Source organism: Carassius auratus, unplaced genomic scaffold (genome assembly GCF_003368295.1).
Source record: "Carassius auratus strain Wakin unplaced genomic scaffold, ASM336829v1 scaf_tig00005670, whole genome shotgun sequence".
In the NCBI taxonomy this organism is placed as follows: domain Eukaryota; kingdom Metazoa; phylum Chordata; class Actinopteri; order Cypriniformes; family Cyprinidae; genus Carassius; species Carassius auratus.
The window spans coordinates 189633-213639 of record NW_020523687.1 but is presented as its reverse complement, the minus strand read 5'-3'; the positions used below and the strand labels follow the sequence as shown (position 1 = coordinate 213639).

General features: G+C 35.2%; 1 protein-coding gene across 1 annotated transcript in view; it reads left to right on the top strand.

Annotated features, from left to right (window-relative positions):
• Window positions 1–24007, top strand: part of LOC113071011 (sorting nexin-25-like) — a 44407-nt gene that overhangs the window by 13903 nt on the left and 6497 nt on the right. Inside the window, exons 5-13 of the mRNA XM_026244391.1 lie at window positions 3150–3336; window positions 9818–9888; window positions 12738–12928; window positions 14795–14926; window positions 16616–16891; window positions 16970–17134; window positions 20963–21094; window positions 23372–23503; window positions 23703–23816. Of these exons, the coding sequence (XP_026100176.1) occupies window positions 3150–3336; window positions 9818–9888; window positions 12738–12928; window positions 14795–14926; window positions 16616–16891; window positions 16970–17134; window positions 20963–21094; window positions 23372–23503; window positions 23703–23816 (1400 nt within the window). The remainder of the gene's footprint in view (window positions 1–3149; window positions 3337–9817; window positions 9889–12737; window positions 12929–14794; window positions 14927–16615; window positions 16892–16969; window positions 17135–20962; window positions 21095–23371; window positions 23504–23702; window positions 23817–24007) is intronic.

The following is a 24007-nucleotide window of genomic DNA, read 5'->3' as shown; positions in this document are numbered from 1 at the left end:
AAAAGTTAAGGGTAGGTTTAGCGAGAGCTTTATTGTCTCAATAAGGTGGCATCCATTAAATTAGACTCAATAACTTATTATTGCATACGGTTTATAATGTACTACAATACTGAGGTGCAGATAATTTTTACTATTTGCAGTAAGTAGTATAAATAGCAGAAAGTCCTGCTATTTTAACATAGTATAAATAGAATCTATAGATATTTGCACTTAGTTTAAATTGCATATCACAAAAAAAATTCTGCTATTTGCACTTAGTGTAAATAACCGGTGCTAGATTACTGCCAGACTAATGCCGCAGATGCAATATTGCCAGATGTTGCTATTAAAGTAAACAAAAACCTATAAATAAATCAAATAAAAAGAAATTATTTCAAATATTTTGGAAATAAGATAAGATAAAGTTATCGCTGACCATAAACCACAACCTACTACTTCATTAACTTTCTAAAGTGGTAAAACAAGTCAAATCAAAGTCATCTGATTGTCTGTTCAGTGCTCATCTGTGTTCTTACAATGCTGCTCTTGTGCAGAACTGATGAATCTCATCTACTGCGGTTTTTTTTATTTATTTATTTATTTACAAATCATGAAATTGATTCCGGGATATTTTACGATAAGCACCAGATGTGTCATTGTTATCATCTTTGATTTGCCATGAAATTACTAATTACATTATTATAGGCTGCCGGAGAGGGATGGAGGTTTTGATGACTTTTGGTAGTTCATGTCAGTGTGATATACAGAGAAATGATGGATTACCGCAGGATATTAAAGAATTTTAGGTGTTTAGAAATCTGCCATCACTTACACATTATGATTAATTACTTTTACCAAAATTTTATTCTTATATGAGTAGTTTGTCCATATATCTGAACATTTGCTGTGAATTTACTCACCCTTAGGTCATCTAAGACATCGAAAAGTTTGTTTCTTCATAATTTTTTGGAGAAATTTAGCATTACATCATTTGCTTGTCAATGGATCCTCTGCAGTGAATGGGTGCCGTCAGAATGAGAGTCCAAACAGCTGACAAAAACATCACAATAATCCACCAGTCCATCAGTTAACATCTTGTGAAACAAACAGCTGCATGTTTGGTGGAAACAAATCTGTTAACTTCAAACAGTTTATTCTGGATAAAACATAAGTCCTCTATTCATAATATTGCTTTATCCAGTGAAACACCCATCTCATCTGAATCTGAATCAAAGAGAAATATGCACAGATTAAGCACAGTTTACAAGCGAAACCATTGGTAGTTTATTTGATTTTAATGTTTTTAAAGAATTCTCTTCTGCTAACCAAGCCTGCATTTATTTGTTCCAAAATACAGCTAAATTAATACTTTTATTTAGCAAGGATGCTTTAAATCGATCAAAGGTGATGATAAAGACATTTATAATGTATCAAACGGTTTCTATTTCAGATGAATGCTGTATGTACTTTGTTTTATTTGATTGTTACAGGCTCCTTTGATAAGGAGAGCTTTTTCACTTCACAGGTTGACAGAATTGATTGAACTAGAGAACTGCACTTGAAAAAAAAAAAAAAAAAAAAATTTCTGCCCTATTGATTCAGGATGCAGCTGCTCTGGTCTGGGGTTATACTGGAGGAAGTGTTTGCATCTGTTGTCTCAGACTGGCAGGTTGCCATTCATTTTTTTCAGGGCGAGACGTCATCCGCCAGCTCTGTCTGGCAGTAATGAGGCACTGCCTCGTGCTCCGTCTGCTGCGTCTCAGCGTTTTCATCAGAGCTACGTCAACAAGCTCCTGAGGAGGTTTAGAGATCTCATCATGATGAGTGGGGGGGGGAGAGATTGACTGTTGAGTGTAACTCTGTTCCAAAAACAATTGTTCATTGAAAACTTACTTTAAAACCGCTCTCACTCAGAAATTGCTAGTACATTTTACAAAGAAACACACAGAATTAAACATTACATTTTGAAGTAGAAGGACTGAAATAGTATTTTCTTGTAAAGCAGACTCTGAAATAAACTTTGAAAAGATGATATGTACAGTGCTAGTGAGCTGCCTTGCTTTCTACTGTTTACACAAGCAGCTACTCTCGAAGGCAGAAAACTTAGAGAAAAGATTGATTTGAAGTTCTGCATTGGCAGAATTTCCATATCTGACCTCAGTAACACGTCTCAAGTGAAATGCATGCTAGAATTTGACTCAGAATTGATTTGTTCAAAGAGTTTATTGCAAAGGAATTGATTCAGATGATTCAAATGAGTGTCTTTGCAGATGGCTGCATTTTCAAGAATCAGAACAAGTAATTAATTTAAAAAAAATGATTTCCTTTATTTAGATTTTTTTTTTAAATTGTTTGAGATTTGCATTTGAATACTTTTTTTGTGGAATATTTAGATGCACTGTTTTTTCTTAATTATTAATTGTAATTAATTTTATTTAAATGGTTTATTTTTCGTTGTTGTATTTAGTGTAAATATGAACGTTCATGTAATGCTGACACCCTAATTGAGATATTTGGGTTTTAAAATAAATGAAAATATTAGTTTTTAATGTTTTTGCATAATCAAATGCATGCTCTCATATATAGATTTGGGAAGTATGATTTCTAATGAATCATTTGTTCATATAATGCAACTGAACAGATTTTGATGATTCATCAGCTCATATGTGCAGATGACTGCATTTTCACAAATCAGAATGATTCATGATTTTTTTAAAATTATTATTTCCTACATTTAATAGTTTTAAATTTTTTTTTACATTTTTGGTAAATTTTTAATGTTATTTCTTTTTTTAAAGTGAAATATTTAGATGCACTTTGTTTTTTCTCAGTTATGTAAATTGTAATTAATTTATAATTGTTTATTTTTATTTTTCAGATATTTTGCTTTTTTGAAATGCTTTTATAGTAAACATTAATAATATAGTTGGATAGATATATATTTAGAAAGCTTCTGCAGGTACTTTTCTGAGTAAATTCATATGCAGCTACAGTAATTACCTTTTTAAAAGGGCTGCTTGACTGTAGTTCAGTTATGAATAGCTTGTTGTTTGTGAAGCGTGGAAGGCAATATAATTATGCTGCCTACCCTTTGGAACAGTTCTCATGTTGAGGTTGTCAGCTCACTGCGTTTAGCATAAAGCTTATGTTCTCTCTCTTTCTCTTTGTAGTGTTAAAGCCTTTGGTGGACGTGTTGAGCGATCCGGACTACATTAACCGCATGCTGCTAGCTCAGTTAGAGCACAGAGAGCAGATGAACGAACATCATAAGAAAGCGTACACATATGCGCCCTCCTATGAGGAGTTCATCAAACTCATCAGCAGCAGCTCTGACATACAGTTCCTCAAACAGCTCAGGTAAGAAAACATGCTGCGGCATCCTGAATTCAATTAGTGGTGCTTTTTGTTATTGCTTAGAAGTAGGCTTAGGGATTTGCAGGACCCAATGAAATTTTCCATTGTAATGGTTGAATTAAATTTTTATGTAAACTGAGCATTGTTTGAATTCTTAATTATTTATTACATAAACTATAGACTTTGTTCTTTACTCACATTATCTATGTAAAACCTCATCCTTCACATTTACCCTGTAGACTATATCAGCAGTGAGGTGCTGGGCACACTGAATGGAACAGAGCCCTACTACGGACTATATAAGTTGAGCAGTGTAAAATGTTTCTTTAACTATATTTTATTTTGATAATGAACAGGCTGCGATGTCAAATTTGCAATAATTTTATCATTAATTAGCAATTGGCATCGACCCTTTTCATTCTATTTCTGATATGCAGATGGCTTAAATATTGTCAAATATCGGCAGCCGATACATCGGTGCACACACACACATACATACATATATGTGTATATATATATATATATATATATATGTGTATGTATGTGTGTGTGTGCACACATCATTTAACACACATCATTAGTATGTGAACATGCCTGAAATTAGGGTTGTGCGATTAATCAAAATTGTAATAAAAGAACGATTTGAGCGTGAGCGATTTCTAAACGCTTTATAGCATGATTTTCCACGGCCCCGACCTTCTGCAGTATGTTAAGCGAACCAATCAGGATGCAGCTCGCCTAAGTGGAGCGCGAGAACAGACCAGACTGGGCATGTGCCTAACTCCAGGTCCACACACTCTGTCTGTGATGCCTATTTTTTTCGAGCCCATTTTAACGGATCAGAGCATTCACACTGCACGTGGTAAAAGGTGAACAGAAAATGTTAGAAATAGAAAGGTGCGCAAAGAATGAATATCTAGCGCATGAGCGTGAGTGCACAGGACACAGTTTAAGTGAGAGGAACACGTTTTAAATGTGCGCACTCTCTCCGTGCGAGAGCAGCGTGTATCTGAGCACGGACGTCTGGTTTTGTAACAGAGCAAAGGAAATCTACGTGCGAGCGGAGAGATTCACGCTCGCGCATTATTTTAATGTGCTTTCGCGTTACAATAATGCGCTCCCGCTGCTGCTTCTGAATCGCATACACGTACACTGTATACACACTGCAGATGGAGTACGTGTGAACCTTGGGCAATAAATCTATTTCAACACCTGAGGCACCGCTACAGTGAGCTCTATGACCAATGCATGGCCAAAAAAAAAAAAAAAAAATCCTTGTACACAGGGTTTATTTTATTTTTTTTGCCATATGTCTAGGCATTTTGTTTGGCATCTTTACTTAGTGATTATTTTGACTTATGTCTGTTCTAGAGACACGTTACTAAATTTGATAAAGCTCTCATTGGTTTTCTTTGGAAATATGTTTCAAATTTACACTGAATGCATTAATAACTGTAAAGCATGTCTGTGTCAAAATTGTGATTAAAACCGAAATCGCAACATTGATCAAAAAATTTTGATGTTTTTTTTTTTGTCTATATCGCACAGCCCTACCTGAAATATTGCTCTGGCTGGTGATTTATTAGGTTATTGATTCATGTCATAGTGTTTATTTATATCTTGAGTCAGAGTTAGCGGATGACTCACTAAATCTGTCTGGATTTTGACCGTTTCACCACATCCAAACCAATTTATTTCCGTACAAAAACCGTTCTGTTGGAAAGCGGTTTCTGTTTCTTTCGTTCAGACGAATCACTCTTTAAATAGGTGATCTGGAAGTCGACACTGTCATTTGTTGTTGCTTTTCAGCTTGCGGTATCAGGTCATATCGGAGGGGACATTTGTTATTTGGGGTTTATTCTCCCGAGTTCAGCTCTGGATGAATTATCTGTGAGTCGTGAGACAGTGACATTTAAAGGCTTGGAGAAACTTTTCAGCCGTATTGATCCGCAGGCGTAAAGGATGGAGACGGGTTGGAAGGCGACAGGCTGGAACAGACAGACGCTGGCGTTCAGAAATAAAAGCATTGTGATTATAGTGTGTTTTTTGACGGGCGTCAGAAAGATAGACCTTTTCATCATGTCAGGGTTTGGTTGTAGAGCTTTTTAGCAGTGATTGCAAAGACAACTGCTTTTCAAAAGCTGTAGCCAAGCCTGCAATTTGCAATGGTAAGGAAGTCTTTCTTTCTATAAAAGTGAAAGTGGTCTTTCTGATTATATATAGAAAAATAAAGCATATACACACATTTACAGACAGACATTGTTTTTTTTTTTGTTTTTTTTTTCAAAATAAGTATTTTACTCTTACTGTTTATTTGATCAAAAGCACAGTAATATTATACAAGCTTATATTGTTAAATATTCTTACAATTTAATGAATTATTTTCTATTTAAATTTTAAAATGTAATACATTTTTGAAGTGGTCATGTGAGACTGAAGACTTGGTTAAAGCTGAAAATTCAGCGTTGCATCACTAGAATAAATACTATTTTAATATATATTCAAAGAGTTATTTTAAGTTGTACAAATATTTTACAATATTACTGTTTTTACTGTATTTATGTAAATCCCATATGTTATTTAAGAAATTATTATTCAATATTTTTTAGCATGATTAAATAAAGGCACTGGATTTTTTATTTGTTTAGAAAAATATTAAAATAGTATAGAATATAGTAGCCCACTGTTATTATCGAGTCATTGTTTACATATGTTAATGTAAACCTGAGGAATGACCCTAAATATCTAAACTTGACTCTGTGATGTGGTATTGTTATTAAAACAGATTATATCTGTCCTGTCACCTTTAATAACAGCCAGGAGCTGGGAGTCTGTCAACTCTATAATTTACCGAAGACCTTTGTTTCCATGACAACTATAAGCCCCTTGGGCTTTTTCTTCAGTCGCGTTGACACTTTAAGTCTAAAAATTGAACATCTCATCAGCCAAAGTGGGTGTCTTTGTAAATGGGCTCCTATTTGACATGCACAAAGCATTAAACGGTCTTTGTTTAAAAGCTGAAAGAAAAAGGAAGTTTGTTGTGTCGAGGAGATTCAGCATCTCATTTCACAGCAGGAATAAACCTGAGGTCAGGTAATGAGATTGTTGCTAGGTGACACAGTTAAACACACAGGTTTCTGACCTCGCCAGAGACTGTAAATACAGCATGAGTTGTGTTTGATTTAGTTTTGAGGATGGAGAGAAGGATTAGAGCTCTAGAAGGAGCTTTATGTAAATTGAATTAATGTAAAAGCCATGGATGGACAATAGGATGGGTAAAGTGTTTGAGATTTGAGGTAAGTGTTTGAGATTTGATATTGTGATAGAAAGGGATTTTGGTAAGGATAATATGAACCCCTGGACAGTCTTTAGCTCTTTGTTCACGTTCCAGCAAAGCTTTTTAGCTCTAGCACATCTAAATGAACAGAAAATGGTCTGCTTCAGATACTGTATGTATTTGATGTTTTATAGCTGTATTTTATGATGTTTATGCATTTACTGGGATTGATGAAACGTTTCAAAGGATAGTTCACCAAAAAAAAAGACAATTCTGTCGTTAATTACGCTCATATCATAACAAAATCAGTAAGACCTTTTTTCATCTTCAGAACAAAATTTAATTATATTTTTGATGAAATCCAAGAGCTTTCTGATGCTTCATAGACTGCAACACAACTACCACATTCAAGGCCCAGAAAGGCAGAAAAAACAAATCATTAAAACAGTTCATGTGACATCAGTGGTTCAATCGTGTTATGTTATAAAGCTACGAGAATATATTTTGTGTGCAAAAACACCCCAAAACAATATAATGACTTTATTCAACAATTTCTTCTCTCCTGCGTCAGACTTCAATGCATGACATTTGCCCAAATTTCCATAAAAATTACAAACTGTCTCATGTTGTGACATGCCATTTTTGAAGGTCAACCTCCATATCATCTTATAATACTCTCATTCTGCACCAGCTACTTGTGCATGGCAATGTTCTCAGATGACTTGTATTTGACTTTCATGAAGCAATCTCAATTCAGTCTCTCTCCCTCAATCTCATCCTCTCTCATCAGGGCCTGTGAGAGCAGAATGTGCCTAATAAATATTCAGCATTACTAAATATCGAAAGGATCCATTTCATTAATTTTGAGTGAATATTGTTCCTCAGAGGAATTTCTCAATGAAACATTAGTAGCCTTGAAATCTTAATGTTCTTCAATAGCAGAGACTTGTTATTGGAAGCAATTTTATACTACAGTCAGTCTGAATTTAAAGTTGGAGTTGCCCTTCTTTATAGAAACAGACACCAGCATTGTAGGCTACTCTCACAGGAAACAGTCCTCGTCCTCCGCAAAATGTGCTGCACACATCTGAATATTTGCGTTCAACTGTTCCCGAACAATTAAACAACTTAACCTTTTGGAAGGCCAAACTAAGTAGTTTCGCTTTCACAATGAAACAAAGTCTATCCACAAAATGGAGGTGGCGGCAACGGCAAGAATAAAAGTTACGCTTTCTTTTCTTTGCATGAACATTTGGGCAGTATTATACAAATCTTCCCACATTGTGACTTAGACATGGGGGTGTGTTAGAACGAGCTGTTTTAGGAAGGAGTGGTTGACTCGTAAAGGGACATTATTCAGAAGCTGAACCAGAAGCTCATGTAATTTGTGAACAAAAGTTTTATTAACTAAACGCTAACACACATAAGTAATCTAAACAAAAAAACATAGAATCACTCATACATCTGCAAAGGGGAAATGAGACCTGATGGATGAAACCATCAGAAAAAAACAGAGAATGAAGCTATGAAAACAGTCCATTAACCACCTGAGTGAAACCATCAGCATCGTTTATAATGGGGTCAATAGCTTATACTGAACCTCTGCTTTGTTTAGTTAAATCTATGTTACTTGCATTGCCTTGGTCATTGACGAGTGTTCGGATGCAGTCTCGGATGAAAGTCTTGATGGTTTCAAGGTTTGGACTTGCGATCACTTTCTTCCGGGTTTGAAGAGAATGTTCTGATTCGGTGGTGAATGGGGGTTTCTACCCAGTTGGAAGTTGAAAAGAGAAGAGCGTGGAGCTCGAGAGACATCAACTGAAATCCTTGGTGAATGGAAAGATGAGGCCACAGCCTGGCACCAAACTTAGGGCATCCAGAAGAGTTCTAGCTCAGCATCCCCATCTTCTTAGGATCTAAAAGAACCCCAAGCTGAGCCGTGTTGAGGCCTGCCAGACTTAGCTACCAGAAGATGCGAGGGTGATGAAAGATGAGTAAAGAGACTAAAAGCGAGGCGGGTCTCTGAAGTGAGGCCTTTTAAGTTTTGTGGAGGCCACACCTCTCGGGGGTCAAAGAGCAAATGGTGACTTCCACGTTTGGAGGGAAGGTTTATGACTCTTTGTCTCCAAACATAGTCATTTGCATATGTAGCTGGATTGGATGTTGATGCAAAGACTACTAAGATTCTTAGAACAGTAATATGTTGCATATGTATAAACATTAAATTAAATTAAATTTATGCATTTACCAGACACTTTTATCCAAAGCGACTTACAGTGAATTCATGCTAATGCTCTACCAATTGAGCTACAGGAACACTATATAAACATATAATATAAACACTCAGTTAGTTAATCCGTAGATGAATTCATAGTGACCAAATATGATATAGGTAAGGTTACGTGAACGAGTGGTTCTAGCATGCATAAAACCGTATACAATACAAAAGACAATATAAAAGAACAGTGATAATATACACAATGACCTGAGGATATGGGATAGGAAGCTCAAAGACTGTGAATGAGAGTCCATTTTTATGGCATTGTGTGTCTTTCCTATGGGTAAATGAATTGAGAGACTGGGAAGGGTCCATAGACTCTCATAGTCGGCTTGTTGATTGAGAGGTGTTACAGAGTATTTGTTAAAGATAACAAAAAATTGTGTCGGATTGGTCAAGACGCTACAAATATAAAAAGCTTACATAATTGTTTTGTATGTTTAGTGTACAGTTTTATGGTGTCACCATATGAAAACAAATTCCGGTTTTACCAGTCGAACATCACTTTCGCTCACACTTACGGTTAATGTTGAATTATTATTGCTCATGTTATTTTTGAATTGAACCAACCAACCAAAAAATAAACACTTAAGAACAAAGTGACTGTGATGAGCAGTTCGCTCACAATTTTAATATCTTTAGGTTGTCTCTTCAAATGTTCAGTTGATGGTATTGGAAAACAAACATTTATTTATGTATTTAAAATATGTATTTAAAACTACTAATAATAATATTTAAAATTGCATAGCCACATGCAAGAAGCCTTTGAGCACATTTTAGCAATATAGCAATGCTCTAACAACCATTTTCAACGTTTTTTTTTTCATGTTTAAACGACACTCAGATTTTCTTGTAATGTAATGTCTTGTTTATGTCCATATGCTGTACTTCATTAAGTCACTCTGCTGTCATATTTTGTCTTTCTGCAGGTATCAGATAGTAGTGGAGATCATTCAGGCGACCACCATCAGCAGCATCCCACAGCTGAAGAGACAGAAAGGTAGGATGACCTTCGAACACATCTGCCAATCATATCTCCTTACTTAGGAATACAAACTCTGAGCTGCTGCTTCTTCACATTTTTTTCTTCATTTGGCTTGAATGATCAAGTTTTCAGGAAACTCGATTTGTGCGCTTCTTTTTCATTTTGGTGTTTTGTAAGGTCCTCTAATGGAGTGTAATTGTCAGAAGAGCTTTGTGATGGATAGCCTAAGGGAAAAAAATCAGCCAGCAGTCGAGCCAGGTTATTACACCAAACTGAAAATGTTATCTTGACATGACAACAGATGCTGCAAGCCGCCTTATTTGCTCTGCTCTTTCATGAGCTATTATGAAGCTGTTCTGCTCTTCCTGGAAAGAGCTTCTGTAGTCTCAGTGTCTAGCCGCGTGCCGCTCTGTGATTGGAAGAAGGGTAATTACGCTGAAGCTGGTGCGGATGTGCTCGAGTAACAGTGGGCTGTAGTAGCCAGTGATGACACATCAGCTGATACTTACAGAAATCATACTCTCCAATCACTTTAAATGTGTTTTGGTATTCGGTCATTTCTTCTGAATGATTCATTTTTGCCACTTTTCTACGAAATAAGTAAATTTAAGGTTCTATTTTTAATAAAAGAACAGTGAAAGGTGGTGCTTTAACTGTTAAAGTTTGTTTATCCATGTCAGGAAACAAAGTAATTATTTAGTAATTAATTAAAAGTTTGTTTTGTTTATTCTCCAGAATGGGCAACCGACTTTCAGTTTTAGTCTCTTTAGGTGTTAGCTAGTTTCCCACCAAATTTTAATTTAAAGGTATTAAAAAACTACTTTTTTTTTTTTTTTGAATTAGTTTGTTTGTTAATTAATTAATTCATTTTTTTATTAATTTAATTTATTTTCTTTATTTTTCCCTACGATGTTGTGGAATGGTCCATTGTGTTTAGTTAGGAAGAAGTTTTTATTTTATTTCATTTATGGAATTTTCCATTGTGTTTACTAGGGAAGTAGTTTGTTTATTTGTTTATTTATTTTCTTTATCTTATGGAATGCTCCATTGTGTTCACTAAGGAGAATTTTATTTTATTTTGTTTTATTTTATTGAATGGAATGTTCCATTGTGTTTGCTGTGTTAGTGTTTATTTTATTTAGCCATTTATATTTATTTATCTTATTCCTTAGAATTTGATGGAATGTTCAATTGCATTTACTAAACGGTAAAATTATAAATTAAATACATTTTATTTATTTGAGGTGGGACAGGCTGTATTTAAAAACAATGAAATGGTTTTTTGTAGTATGTATAGGTTTTCTTACATTCTTCAGACTCTGACATTTTTGGTATTTTATTGCTTTAAGTATAACATCAACTCTAATACCATTTTTAAAATCAGTTAAACCACATCAATAGAACAGCCAATCAGAACAAGAGTTCACAAATACAGTATATGACTAACAATATGTATCTGGATATGAATGAGGAGGCTTTCTTTACTGCTGAAGATCTTTGATTACAGATAAAGTTAATTAATTGTGCCTTAATTTCAGTGGATCACGGTGTGAAGCATTTATGTTATATTAGTTCTTGCAGAGAGTCAGGAAGGGGCTGTTTATTTCTCATCATGTTTTCCGTCTCCTGTTGCCCTGTAATGGGCAAATCTATAAATCTTCCTGCTGGTCCAGCACAATGACACTGAATGGTAAAGGAAGGTGAGCAGGGAACGCTTGTGTAAAAGTCTCCCCTCGTCCCTGGTTTCCAGCGGCAGACGGAGCGTGCTGTGCGAGGGACGCTGGTTGGCAGTGATTGCTCATATTTCCAGACTCATTGTGAGCTCTGTGAATGCCACAGGCAGCCACTTCACCGGAGCCCATGGACAAGTCAACAACTTTTCCCTGTCTATGAGAAGTACCTAGTAGTACTAATAAACTGCATGTATATAATAGGGAATTATTAAGTGGTGTCATTTGTGTTGTACATTATTATTTGTACTAAATTAGTTTTATTATTGTAAAACTGTAAAATAAATATTTATATTGTTTGCTTTAAAATTCAGCGAAAAGTGCAATGGTTGCATATTATGTTATGACCATTGGCATTTGGTTCAAGGAAAGCATTTGGCAAATAGGATTTGCAAGATTTGCAACCCTGTTTTAAAAATGTGAGAAATACGGGAATGATTTGAAACACTGATTTAACAATAAACATTAAATAAACATAAAAATGTAATAAAATTATAAAATTAAATACATTTAGACCTTGACTTTTTTTACTCTAAAATTAATAATTAAAAAGGCAGTTTTTGCCATAATTAAGCTGTTCTAATGTTTTTAACATTAGATTAGAACATTAGAACATTAGAAGTTTTTTTAACATTAGAATTAAATGATTATAAATACAACTTTTTTATTTTAAATGTTTAATGTACACTTTTTTTAATTAGTTATTTGGTAATTAATTTGTTTGTTAATTTGTAATCTAATGTTTTTTTTTATTTTCTATAAATCTTTAATTAGTTTTTCCTACACTTTCATGCAATGTTTTACTGTGTTTTATTTATTTTATTGATCTATTTGTTTTTTATTTTTTTTGGAACATTAAAGTATTTTGGAAATCAGGAATGAGTGCACGTTTAAACAAGTTGAGCAGTGTGTCAAAACTTTTTTTATGTTTTTTTTATGTCTCTAAGGATCTCTGTGTGAAAGAGAACACAGAAGAAGGAAATGAAACACACCTTGAGCCATTACTATCATATCATCTCCAGTCATCAGAGCTAGTTTCTCTCAGTTATCAATCACAGCTGATTCCCGTGAGATTGCACATCTGAATTCCTTCTCTCTGTCTCTCTGTCTCTCTCTCTCTCTCTCTTTCTGCAGACAGTAAAGGGAAAGAGGCCGCGGCACTGAAGGCCGACCTGTTACGTGCCAGAAACATGAAGCGTTACATTAACCAGCTCACAGTGGCAAAGAAGCAGTGTGAGAAGCGGATCCGGCTCCTCGGGGGTCCTAACTATGAGCAGCAGGAGGACGGAGCCCAGGATGAAGGGGACGGTCCACAGAGCCAACGGGTACAGGAAGATATTATACAGTCACAGAAACACCATATCTAAGCCAATATGATATCAAAATTATTGAATTATTTTCTGCATCCTGTAGCTGAAATAATGAAATGAGAGGATGTGATTTAAGAACTCTTAAAATAATCAATTTAGATGTTGTTTTATGCCATTTTATTTGAAGGGGTCATATGATGCTTTTTTTCCCTCTAAGCCCCGCCTCTCTCAAATGCATCATTTTCTAAAAAGTCCCTCCTTCCGACAAGCACAGTCTGCTCTGATTGGCCAACTGACCCAGTGTCAGAAATGTAATGGCCCTTGCCATAATCATGAGCTTCATCTTTCAAAATAAATATAAAGACAGTTAATAATGTTCTTAGTATTACCATCAGTTCAAGCCTGAAAGGGGAACAGAGTCACGTGACAGACACAGTAATGAAGCTCGGATGTGTTTGCAGTACACAAGACACGGACGGTTAAGACACCTGACTCCACTGTGTGACCCTCTCTCTCACTCACACACACACACACACACACACACACACACACACACACACACACGTGCGCGCTATGCACAAAACTCAGCATTATGCAAATCTTCCCACTTAGTGATGTAGACACGTGGGTTGTGTTTGAATGATCCGTTTTAGGGGGGCGGGGCAGAGTCTTAACTTTGATAAAAAATATCTCTTTGGATTTGGAACTTTAGTCTTTACAACTTTACAGATCTTCTTTATGTACCAAGGGCTTGTAACACTCCAAAGAGAAAGGAAACATTGAAATCACATCATATGACCCCTTTAAGACAGTTTACGTACATATTCACACATATGTGTTTTGTGAAACACTCGCATTGTCGCGAGCCCTGATGTAATGAAGTAAATCTTGTTTTTCTGTCTCTTTTTATCTCTCTGATCAGTGTAGAAGCATGTTATGACAGGAAGCCCCTACTCTAACTGAATTCAGTCGTATGACATGCTGTTGTCCCAGGTGCTCTAGGTCCTAGTAGGCCGTCCCGTCCCACACAGATAAGCCTGTCTCTGAATGTCCCGAATGATTCGGTTGAGAGCAGCGCACTGATATGAGTCTTGCAGAACATGTTGGGTTTCGTACGCTAGTTTAGAAGAACACAGAACAGTAGCTGCTGCTTTTGATGCGAAGCTCCTTCCCCAGACTGTAAACATCATGTCATAGCATTAGTCTATTAACATCTACTAATGTTCATAAGCGAGAACATTTTCTTTTCAGTTAGCACCAGGGTAACTATATAGTTTACCTAAAAACAATATTTTATTTTATTTTAAATTGATGTCGGCTAGAGCAATATTTCTAACTTTAATTTAGTTTACTGTATGTACTAAATAACTAAAAACTAAAATGAATAAAACATGAATTAATACATTAATTAAAGAATAAATACATTTTTAATAAATGAAATTTGGTGTCAGTAAACTATAATTTTATTTATTGATGTTTACAAATAAATATATTTTTCTTAAACAAGGATTCTTTAAAATTGATCAAAAGTGAGTCAGTTAAGACATTTGTTAAATATTAAATATTTGTTAAATATGTTCCTGTAGCTCAATTGGTAGAGCACTGCGTCATCAAGCGTTGGGGGTTCGATTTCCTGGGTACACATGATATGTAAAAATTGATAACCTGAATGCACTGTAAGTCGCTTTGGATAAAAGCGTCTGATAAATGCATAAATTATCATTTTTTATTTAAATATAGAATATTTCAAATAAATGCTGTTCTTTGGAACTTTTTATTCATCAAAGAATGCCAAAAAACAAACAAAAATAAAAGCGTAAAATTTTCAAGTGCTTTTAAGAATAACACTGTCTGCTTCATTTGTTTCTTGTCCTCTCACAGATACTTCAGTTCGAGGAGATCATGTCAAACGCAGTGTACCGGGAGCATTTCCGTGTCTACATGGAGCGTGTGGAAAAGAGGGCTCTGATTAGCTTCTGGGAGCTGGTGGAGATGCTCAAGAGCGCCAACAAGGTCAGACACGCACTTCAGCAGAACATCAAGACCTTGAGCTGAAGATCTGTCAGCATACGAGTGTCCTTAGTCCTATTCAGACAGTAATTGTTTCTCATGGGGACATCTGTAAGAATACTTTGCATGGTCATTTATTAATGGTGGAGGAGCGACTTCTGTGATACAGCAGCTCAAACCTGAAAACACGCTACGAAGTGGTCAGTCACATGAATGTCAATATCAAAAAATATCGATTTCTCCATTTTAATCTGTTCTCACTTTGTTAAAGCCATATCAATTCTTCAGTCCTGAGAATTGATCTATGTTGTTTTCAGTTGATGCATGAGAAAAACATTATTTTAAGTGCTCCTCCTTTCCAATAAATCACGATAAGCTTAATATTTTGTTACTTTTCATATGAAACAAAGTCTCAGCGTTCAAATTCTGGACATTTTATTACCAAATTCAAACTTTAAATACCATTTTGCCCTCTTTAATGTTGTGAAATAAACATGAATAAACTGAAGGCTTGATAGCTGTTTAAAAAAATAGCATTTTGCTTCATATATGCACTATTACATATTTATTATATTTACATATTTATTATATTTTTACATAACAACTTGTTCTTTAGTATTTAACGTATGTTTAAGTAAATCCATCATAAAAGCTGGAGTAGAAACATATTTACATCATTTACAATTTGCAATTTAACAATTACTCTTCAGTGCTTGGCCGAATTACTTTTGGATTCTTTCTTGTAAATGTATAAATGTTTTTCTGATTTTTCTGCAGTTGAATGGCCACACAACCTGTTTGTCAAAAAACAGACATTTCTGAATTCTGACTGCAATAAAATCACTAACTAGCCCATATAAATCTTAAAATGGCCTTACATCGCCATGAGAAAGGATAAGCATCTGAATAGGGCTATAGTCACAATGGAAAGTGATTTTCCTGTAGCGCATGCCAATCTATGAGCACAATTGCAAGTGTACTAATTGGTCATTTATCTGGCAGTTTTATCCAGAAATTAACGTCAGACCACAGAAACGCTCACTGCTGAAAATTTGAAAGTCCATTATGTCCAGTTGTGTTAAATGAGCAATTACCAGCGCTGCTATTTAGCCATGAGTGTCAGATATGATTGCTTTCTTTTCTTTTTTTCATTGTTCTGTGGTACTGAAAAAATGTAAGATGTCATTAATGTTGACAACTGAGGAGTGGAGTCTGGAATATTGTATACTGAACAAAAACAGGGCTATTAGTGAAAATATGCAGGTGCTCTAGAATGCTGTCAGCTGTTAAATGTTTTGGGAGGTACATTTGGTTCATTTCTGTGCAACAGCAGATTCGCTGTAATCTGTTTAATGTTGATGTCGTATCTTATTAACAGTTAGCATCTGTTCAGGATGAAACCAGACCAAACGATTAAAGTTAGCCATATGGTTCTCAATGTGAATCTGTCATTGAAATACAGAACATTATATATATATATGTATATATGTGTGTGTGTATTTATAAATAAGTATAAATATTAATATTTATGCAAAATGTTATGCTATTGATGCAACTTATACAATTAGATATTTTTCTTTTGTTGGGGATTAAATGTGACCTACCTATGAGAGTCACTTTTTAAGGAATGCCTTTAAGAAACAAGACAAGAATGTGCCTGGGTTCGAGGTCTGATATTCTTCCTCTGTGCAGAATGAAGTGCCGCAGCTGGTGGGAGAGATCTACCAGAACTTCTTTGTGGAGAGCCGGGAGATCCCGGTGGAGAAGGCTCTTTATAAAGAGATCCAGCAGACTCTGGTGGGGAACAAGGGCACAGACGTGTTCCTCAGGATCCAGGGAGACGTGTACGAGACCATGAAGGAGCGCTATTACCCATCCTTCCTGGTGAGCGACCTGTACGAGCGGCTCATTAAACGAGACGAGCAAAGGAGCAGCTCACAGTCCAGCAGCGAGGAGAAAGACGACACCGTGAGTTTAACACAACATGAATCCAAGCACTCCATCGCCATTTTCAGAGACTTTTCTCTTGTAATTCTGTGTGTTTAGGGTCCGGTGATGGAAGGAGGGGACGTGGCCCTGGATGAAGGCAGCAAAGGCATCAACGAACAGGCCAGTTATGCTGCAACCAAACTACACCAGCTGTATGAGAGGCTGGAGTACAAACGCCAAGCCCTGGGCTCCATCCAGAACGCACCGCGGCCTGATAAAAAGGTAAACCCAGAGTTATAGCCCCATTGATGTGAAATATTATCATTTTATCTGAAATAATAATAAATAAATGCAGACTGATCATTTTTTGTGCATCAGATCTTTGATTGGCCAGTGCATCCATGTGATCAATGGACACGTTTGTGATTGGTTACAACTAATTGATTTGAATGTTCAACCCAATTTTTTTTTTTTTTTTACAAAAACACATTTTAGATGAAAATTTTGAATTTAACAACACATACACTAGAGTTCAAAAGTTAAAGATTTTTAAATTATATATTTTATATATATATATATATATATATATATATATATATATATATATATATATATATATGTCTCTTATGTTCAACAAGGCTGCATTTTTTTTTTCAAACATACAGTAAAATCAGTAATATTGTGAAATATTGTTACAATTTAAAATGACTGTTTTCTATTTCAATATGATAAAAAATTTAATTTTTTTAATTTAATCATGCAAAGCTGAATTTCCAGCATCATTACTCCAGTCTTCAGTGTTGTGTGATCATTCAGAAATCATTTTAATATGCTGATTTGCTGCTAAAAATATTTATTATTATTATCAGTTTGAATTAATCTAAAGTGTCCTTGCTAAATAAAAGCAATAATTATTGAATAAAAAATAAATAAAAAAAATGGTGCTAACTTTTGAACAGTAGTCTAAACAATGTGAAGTTTGTCCTGTTTTAACAGGCGATTTGTATCTTATTGTCTCAAATTAATAGCACATTATTTTCAGAATTTTAATTTGCTTAATAAAACATGTTGTAGAAAATATTTATTTATAATGGTTTTAGAGGATTGTTTCAATTTTCTTAAAGAGCCACACAGATGGGAAATCAAAAATTACCAGTATTACAGTGTATGATGTAGCTGTCCATCAGTGTAAACAATGTGCAAAAAATTAAACCAAAAAGTACACGATTTATAAAGTTAATGGCTTCTAAAGTAAGGAGTCGACTCTGAATCGCTGTAACGAGTCGTTATAGATTTCAAATCTTTTGCCCATCTCTATGTACGTCACTAGGATCACTTTGCATAATAATCTCCGCCCACCGTCTTGGGAGAAACGGAACTCTGACCTGCCCCCACCCCCCACACCCCCCCACACACAGACGCTCTGGTTGGTGTGAGATCATCATGTCGAGGAGACTGTTTTATTTTCACTGCCAAAGAATGAAGGTCAGAAGAACCAATCGCTAAAATTCATTTTCACCACAATACTAGAGCAGTACAACAAATCCCTTTTGTTGTGTTCACAACATTTCACTGATGACTGCTTTTCTAATCTCGGTGAGTACAAGGCGGGATTTTCAAAGCGTTTGGCCATAAAAGAGGGTTCATTACCAGCTTTATTTAGACCAACGAGCATCTCCGAATCACAACGCGAAGTATGATTATGAAGTTATGTGTCTGTTTTCTCCCGAGCGTCTTATCAGTATGTGTGCTGTCTGCAGCCTGTCTGCGCTGATCTTCATGTACAAACACGTCATTAAAATGAAGTGTAACTCCGTGAATACTCAACGAAGAGACATGAGAGAGATATCTATAGAAAGCTTGACATGTCTACTTTAAAACTAAACAAGTGCTGGCGAAAACAGATATTCTGTGATAAAGTAATCCATATGAAAACAACGCAATGTCTGTTTTTTATGTCTCCCTTTGCACGCCCCCGCGCTGAAACTGAAGCGCGTGGCTTGAATACACCCACACAGAAGAAAAAGCAGAATCAGAATCTTTTGAACAGCTTTGTGCGAACCGTTTGGGGATCTCTGAGAATTGAAGTAATTTTAAAATGATATTTTGACAAAATGACAATGTTTTTTAACCTTGGATGGATTTAAACCTAATGTACAGGATTTATAAACAGTGATAGGAAGCTTAGAATTTTCATCTTAAGGCTGGTTCACACGGCAGGATAATTGGGCCGATTTTAGCCCCGATTCAGCCCTTCCGACAATCTTAGGATGCTCCGATTATCGTAAAATAATCTGATCAAATATTCCTGCCGTGTGTGGTGTGTTAAGACTAATCTCCTCTGCTCGGAAGAATGTCGGGACCGCTCCGATCTCAAATCGGGGATATCCAACATGTTGGATTTATTTTGCCCGATTTCTTCTCGTGTGTGGTGTCCCCCGAGGACAAACAATCACGCAGCCTGTGGACTGTGGCGTGTAGCCAATCAGAAAGCGAGGTGACGAGGCAGTGATAGTACCGGGAAACAAAATCAAAACAGCCGGCGTATATAATATAACAAATACAAATAAAGTCGATGGGCATAACTACATCCACAACTGCAGTCCACCAGAGTACATGGAAACTAATATATGAACGTTTATTTCAACGGTTATTAATCTGTGTAGTACGTAACAACATTTCTATGAGATAAAACAACAACTTATCTCCATATCATGATATAGCAAGTATAGTCCATGCTCGCGTCGTCTCCACCTCTTTGACCATCGCCTTTTCTTATTTTTCTTATGTTTTTTTTCCCGTTAAAAACAAAGCACAAACTATGGCCACTGCATCCTCTTCGTCCGCCATGATTGTTTACTCTAAAGTCACGTTTGATCTCGAGGGATTTTGCGAGATTTCCCGTCTGACCTGGGAATGCTCGGGAGTCAAATCGGTTCGTGTGTGATGTGTTGATATTGCCGTGTGGCTGCACACCACACACGGAGCGACCAAAACTGTTAGACCCGTGATTTTTTTATCGCCGTGTGTGGGGTCTCTCAGGTTTGGAAAATCTGCCGACAATTTTAAAATCGTCCCGTGTGAACCAGGCCTTACTGGCTCTTTAATGAACTTTAAAAGATGGAGCAGGAAGAAGCAGAACTATCAGTGTCAGTGCACAAATATAATATTGGTGTGTCTGTACTATTGCATGTGAAATACTTTCTAGTAGTGTGAAAAAGACCAGGATTTCACAAGCACTTTTTTTCTTCCTATTATCAGTAGTGCTGACTCAGTTCAGTCACTGAGGTCAAACCAGCCGTGGTCTGAATATAAGCTGCCAAGCCAGCCATGATCAAAATATTGGTGTGAACTTCCTTTGAAAACCACACATTACAACTGTAGACTGACTGATAAATGATGTCTGAACAGTCAGTTTTCAAGCAGATTTAGAATGCATTGCTTTTAGTTTAGTTTTATTTTATGCAATACTAGACTCTGCTTACAGATACACTACAGTTCAAAGTTTGGGGCCAGGAAGATTTTTATTTTTTTTTGGAAAGAAATCAATACTCTAACTCAGCAAGGATTAATAAAACTGATTAAAAAGTATGAAGACAAATAAAAATCTATTAAGCCGCACAACTGTTTTCAACATTGATAACAATACAAGATATTTCTTGACATCTCTGAATGATCATGTGACACTGAATAATGATGCCAAAAATTCTACTTTGCATCACATTTTTCACATAGAAAACAGTTATTCCAAATCTTAATATTTCACATATTTACTTTGTTTTCAAATACATAAATGCATCCTTGGTGACCATAAGAGACTTTGAAAAACATTAAAAAAATAAAACATACTTCTGAACAGTAATGCACCCAAGATAAAAAGCAATAACTTCAAGCATTATTTATGTAATTCATCACTTGCAGTGGTTTCGACTCGTGAAATTTTGGATTCATTGATTGAATCCGTTAGCTGAGACAGGAATCGATTTCTCTCGTGTACTCGGAGGGGCTCTTTGTTACTGTGCTGGCAGAGATCTCAGGGGCAGCGTCTGATGAAGCACGAGTCGGGGTCAGAGACCTGTGCTGGAACTCATGGAAATGCCTTTCTTGTAGATTGTGTCATTACTGAAGGAGGAGATCTGCACCATGGAGAAGGAGCACAGCGACCTCCAGCTGCACATCTCACGGACGGACTGCTGGTGTGAGAACCTGGGCACCTGGAGAGCCGTCATCAGCACCGCAGAGGTCAGGCCTGGACACACCATCAGTTCAAGCTACAACCTCTGTGACATAATGCAGCTTCATTGATGTTTTAGTAGAACTAAAATACTATTATAAATATTTTTGGGGATTTTTATTTTTAGATTTTCCATTTTTATTTGAAAATTTGTTAAAGATTCTGTAATTTTCATTAGTCTGTTTAGTTTTTATTTTTATTTCCGTTTTTGTTTTAGTTCTTCAACAATAAACTTAAAGAAAAGAAGTTTATTTAAAAATAAATGTGTATATTTCGGTTCAATTTTATTTCAAGTAATAAAAGTGGATGATTTTATGATTTCATAATCTGTGTGAAAACTCAGTTAAAACAATATAAATATTGTCCTTCTGTAAAAAGATTATTACAAAAGAAAATATTAAATAAAATAGGAAATATATTAAATGCAGTAAACACTTGAAAATATAGCCACAAATGTTACCATGAGACCAGTGTGACAGAAACACTTTATCTAATCATATCTAATCTTATAGTTATATCTAATCTTGACCAAGCTAAACTGGTAAATCTGGTAATCCTGGAAAACCTGGTGATGCATACAATCATACCAGAAAGGGACATGATGTAACTTTTGGTAAAGTGCTGTTTACTGCAATCACAGGGATTACAGTACAGCAACAACACAGAGTACATCTACTTTAAAAGATCAAACTAATTCTTAAACCACAGAATGACATTAACAGTGTTTTCACACATTGTGACTTCAGTCAGTTGAAATATACAATCTTACAATCAGCTGTTGCATTGAGTTCTGTGATGGACAGCAGCATATTGTAATCACTTGCATGATTGCACGTGGCGTTTTATTCGGCTCTCACAATATTCTTTCCTTAAAACAGCAGTGATTCATTTCCTGTATGTTTGACTCTTTTACAAACACAGTCATTGGATCATTCCATCTGTTTAACTTCACGGAGAGTCTCAATATAGTCACAGTAATAAAGGTGTCAGTGCTCTTAGAAGTATTTTCCAGATCATTTTGAAGCCATGCGATAGTTCTATAGAGCAACTGAAATCAAAACTGATGCAACATGAAAATTGAAATGCCGTATTGAAATCGAATGCAACCACAAATTAAATTTGAAAACATTAAAATAATCTGAGGTGAAAAATGTAGGAAACTTATTCTAATCTGTTCATCTGTGTTTTTAAAAAAGCACTTTTTTCCAGTGTTTTTTTTTTTTATTATTATTATTAAACACCATCGTTTTGTATAAGTAAACGAGAGCCCCATCAATAATTTGTACTCTCTTTTCCTGGAGCTCTGGTGAGTTACAGCACACAGTTGAATATAACTGCTCAGGAGTGAGTCATTCGTATATTAGTGATTCATCTGGTAATTGGCTGCAACATGACACCCAGCTTTTTAAATCAGATGCTTCATGTGATTTCAGCTGAACTGAACCTGTTACTGTTTTCATATCATCTCAGTTCTTGGCAGAATCAGATGCATTACATGGAAAATGATTTAATTCAAGCCAAATTAAATATTTTACCGCAAATATTTTGCTCCGATATCTGTGGATTGAGCAAATGTAAATGTTAAAATGTTTAAAACATCAATCAGATTTGTTTTATTTTATTTCTATTTTATTTTATTATTATTTCTGTTTTCATTTTGTTTCAATTCTAATTTCATTTTATTTGGATTTATTTTGCATTTTATTTTAATTCTATTCTATTCCTTTCCATTCTATTTTGATTTAAATTTATATAAATTCTATTTACTTTTCATTTTAATTTCAATTCAGATTTTTTACTTAATTTTATTTACCTTCAATTCAATTTTATTTTGATTGATTTTATTTCAATTCTGTTTTCATTTTCATTTTATTTCAATTCTAATTTCATTATATTTGGATTCTTTTTGTATTATATTTCAATTCTATTCTATTTCCATTATACTTTTGTTCAAATTTATATAAATTCTGTTTACTTTTCATTTTTATATCAATTCTGATTTTGTTATTAAATTTTATTTAACTTCAATTCGATAGATTTTTCAATTCTATTTTCATTTTATTTCAATTCTAAATTCATTTTATTTCAATTCTAATTTCATTTTATTTTGACTATTTTTTTATTTTGACTTTAAATTCCATTGTTTTTCAATTCGGTTTTAATTTAATTTGATTTCAATTCTATTTTTATTGTATGTGAATCACTGCACAGCGTGAATCAGAGTGAGTGGAAATAACTATGATCTTAACTTAAATCTCTTAACATTGTATGTCGTAGGCCTCTAGGAGAATGGCGAGCAGATGGCGTGGTACTTTGTTGCCGTAAGTCTTTCTGAAGACGACGACTGCAAGAACAACCGCTGGACCGTCACCAGGAAGCTCAGCGAGTTTCAGGCTTTGCACAGGAAGTTGACGGAGGTACAGCTGATATTTTTACAGTATGCTGCCACACCTCTGATGTGTGATATCCTGTGCTGGCGTAGTGTGACGGCCCTCTGCTGCAGCCATTGTCAAGCTGCTGAGGCAATGAATGAATTGTTGTACATTATTAGTTCTGATACAGATTTTGCATGACAGAACATAAAAGCATGGACCGATGCCTGTTTTTCTTTTGCAGTGTTTTCCGTCACTCAAGAAAGTCCAGCTTCCCTCACTCAGTAAACTGCCGTTCAAATCAATCGACCTAAAGTTCCTTGACAAATCCAAGAACCAACTCAACACTTTTTTACAGGTGAGTCTTTTCCGCTCTCATTGAGAATGTGCTATTAAAAAACAAACAATCATTGACTTGTGGTTTTTAGAGAATTACTTTATTCATTCATTTTCATCTATTTGATCCATACTTATTGCAGGGAACTTATTTCCAGAACATTTTCATATATATATATATATATATATATATATATATATATATATATATAT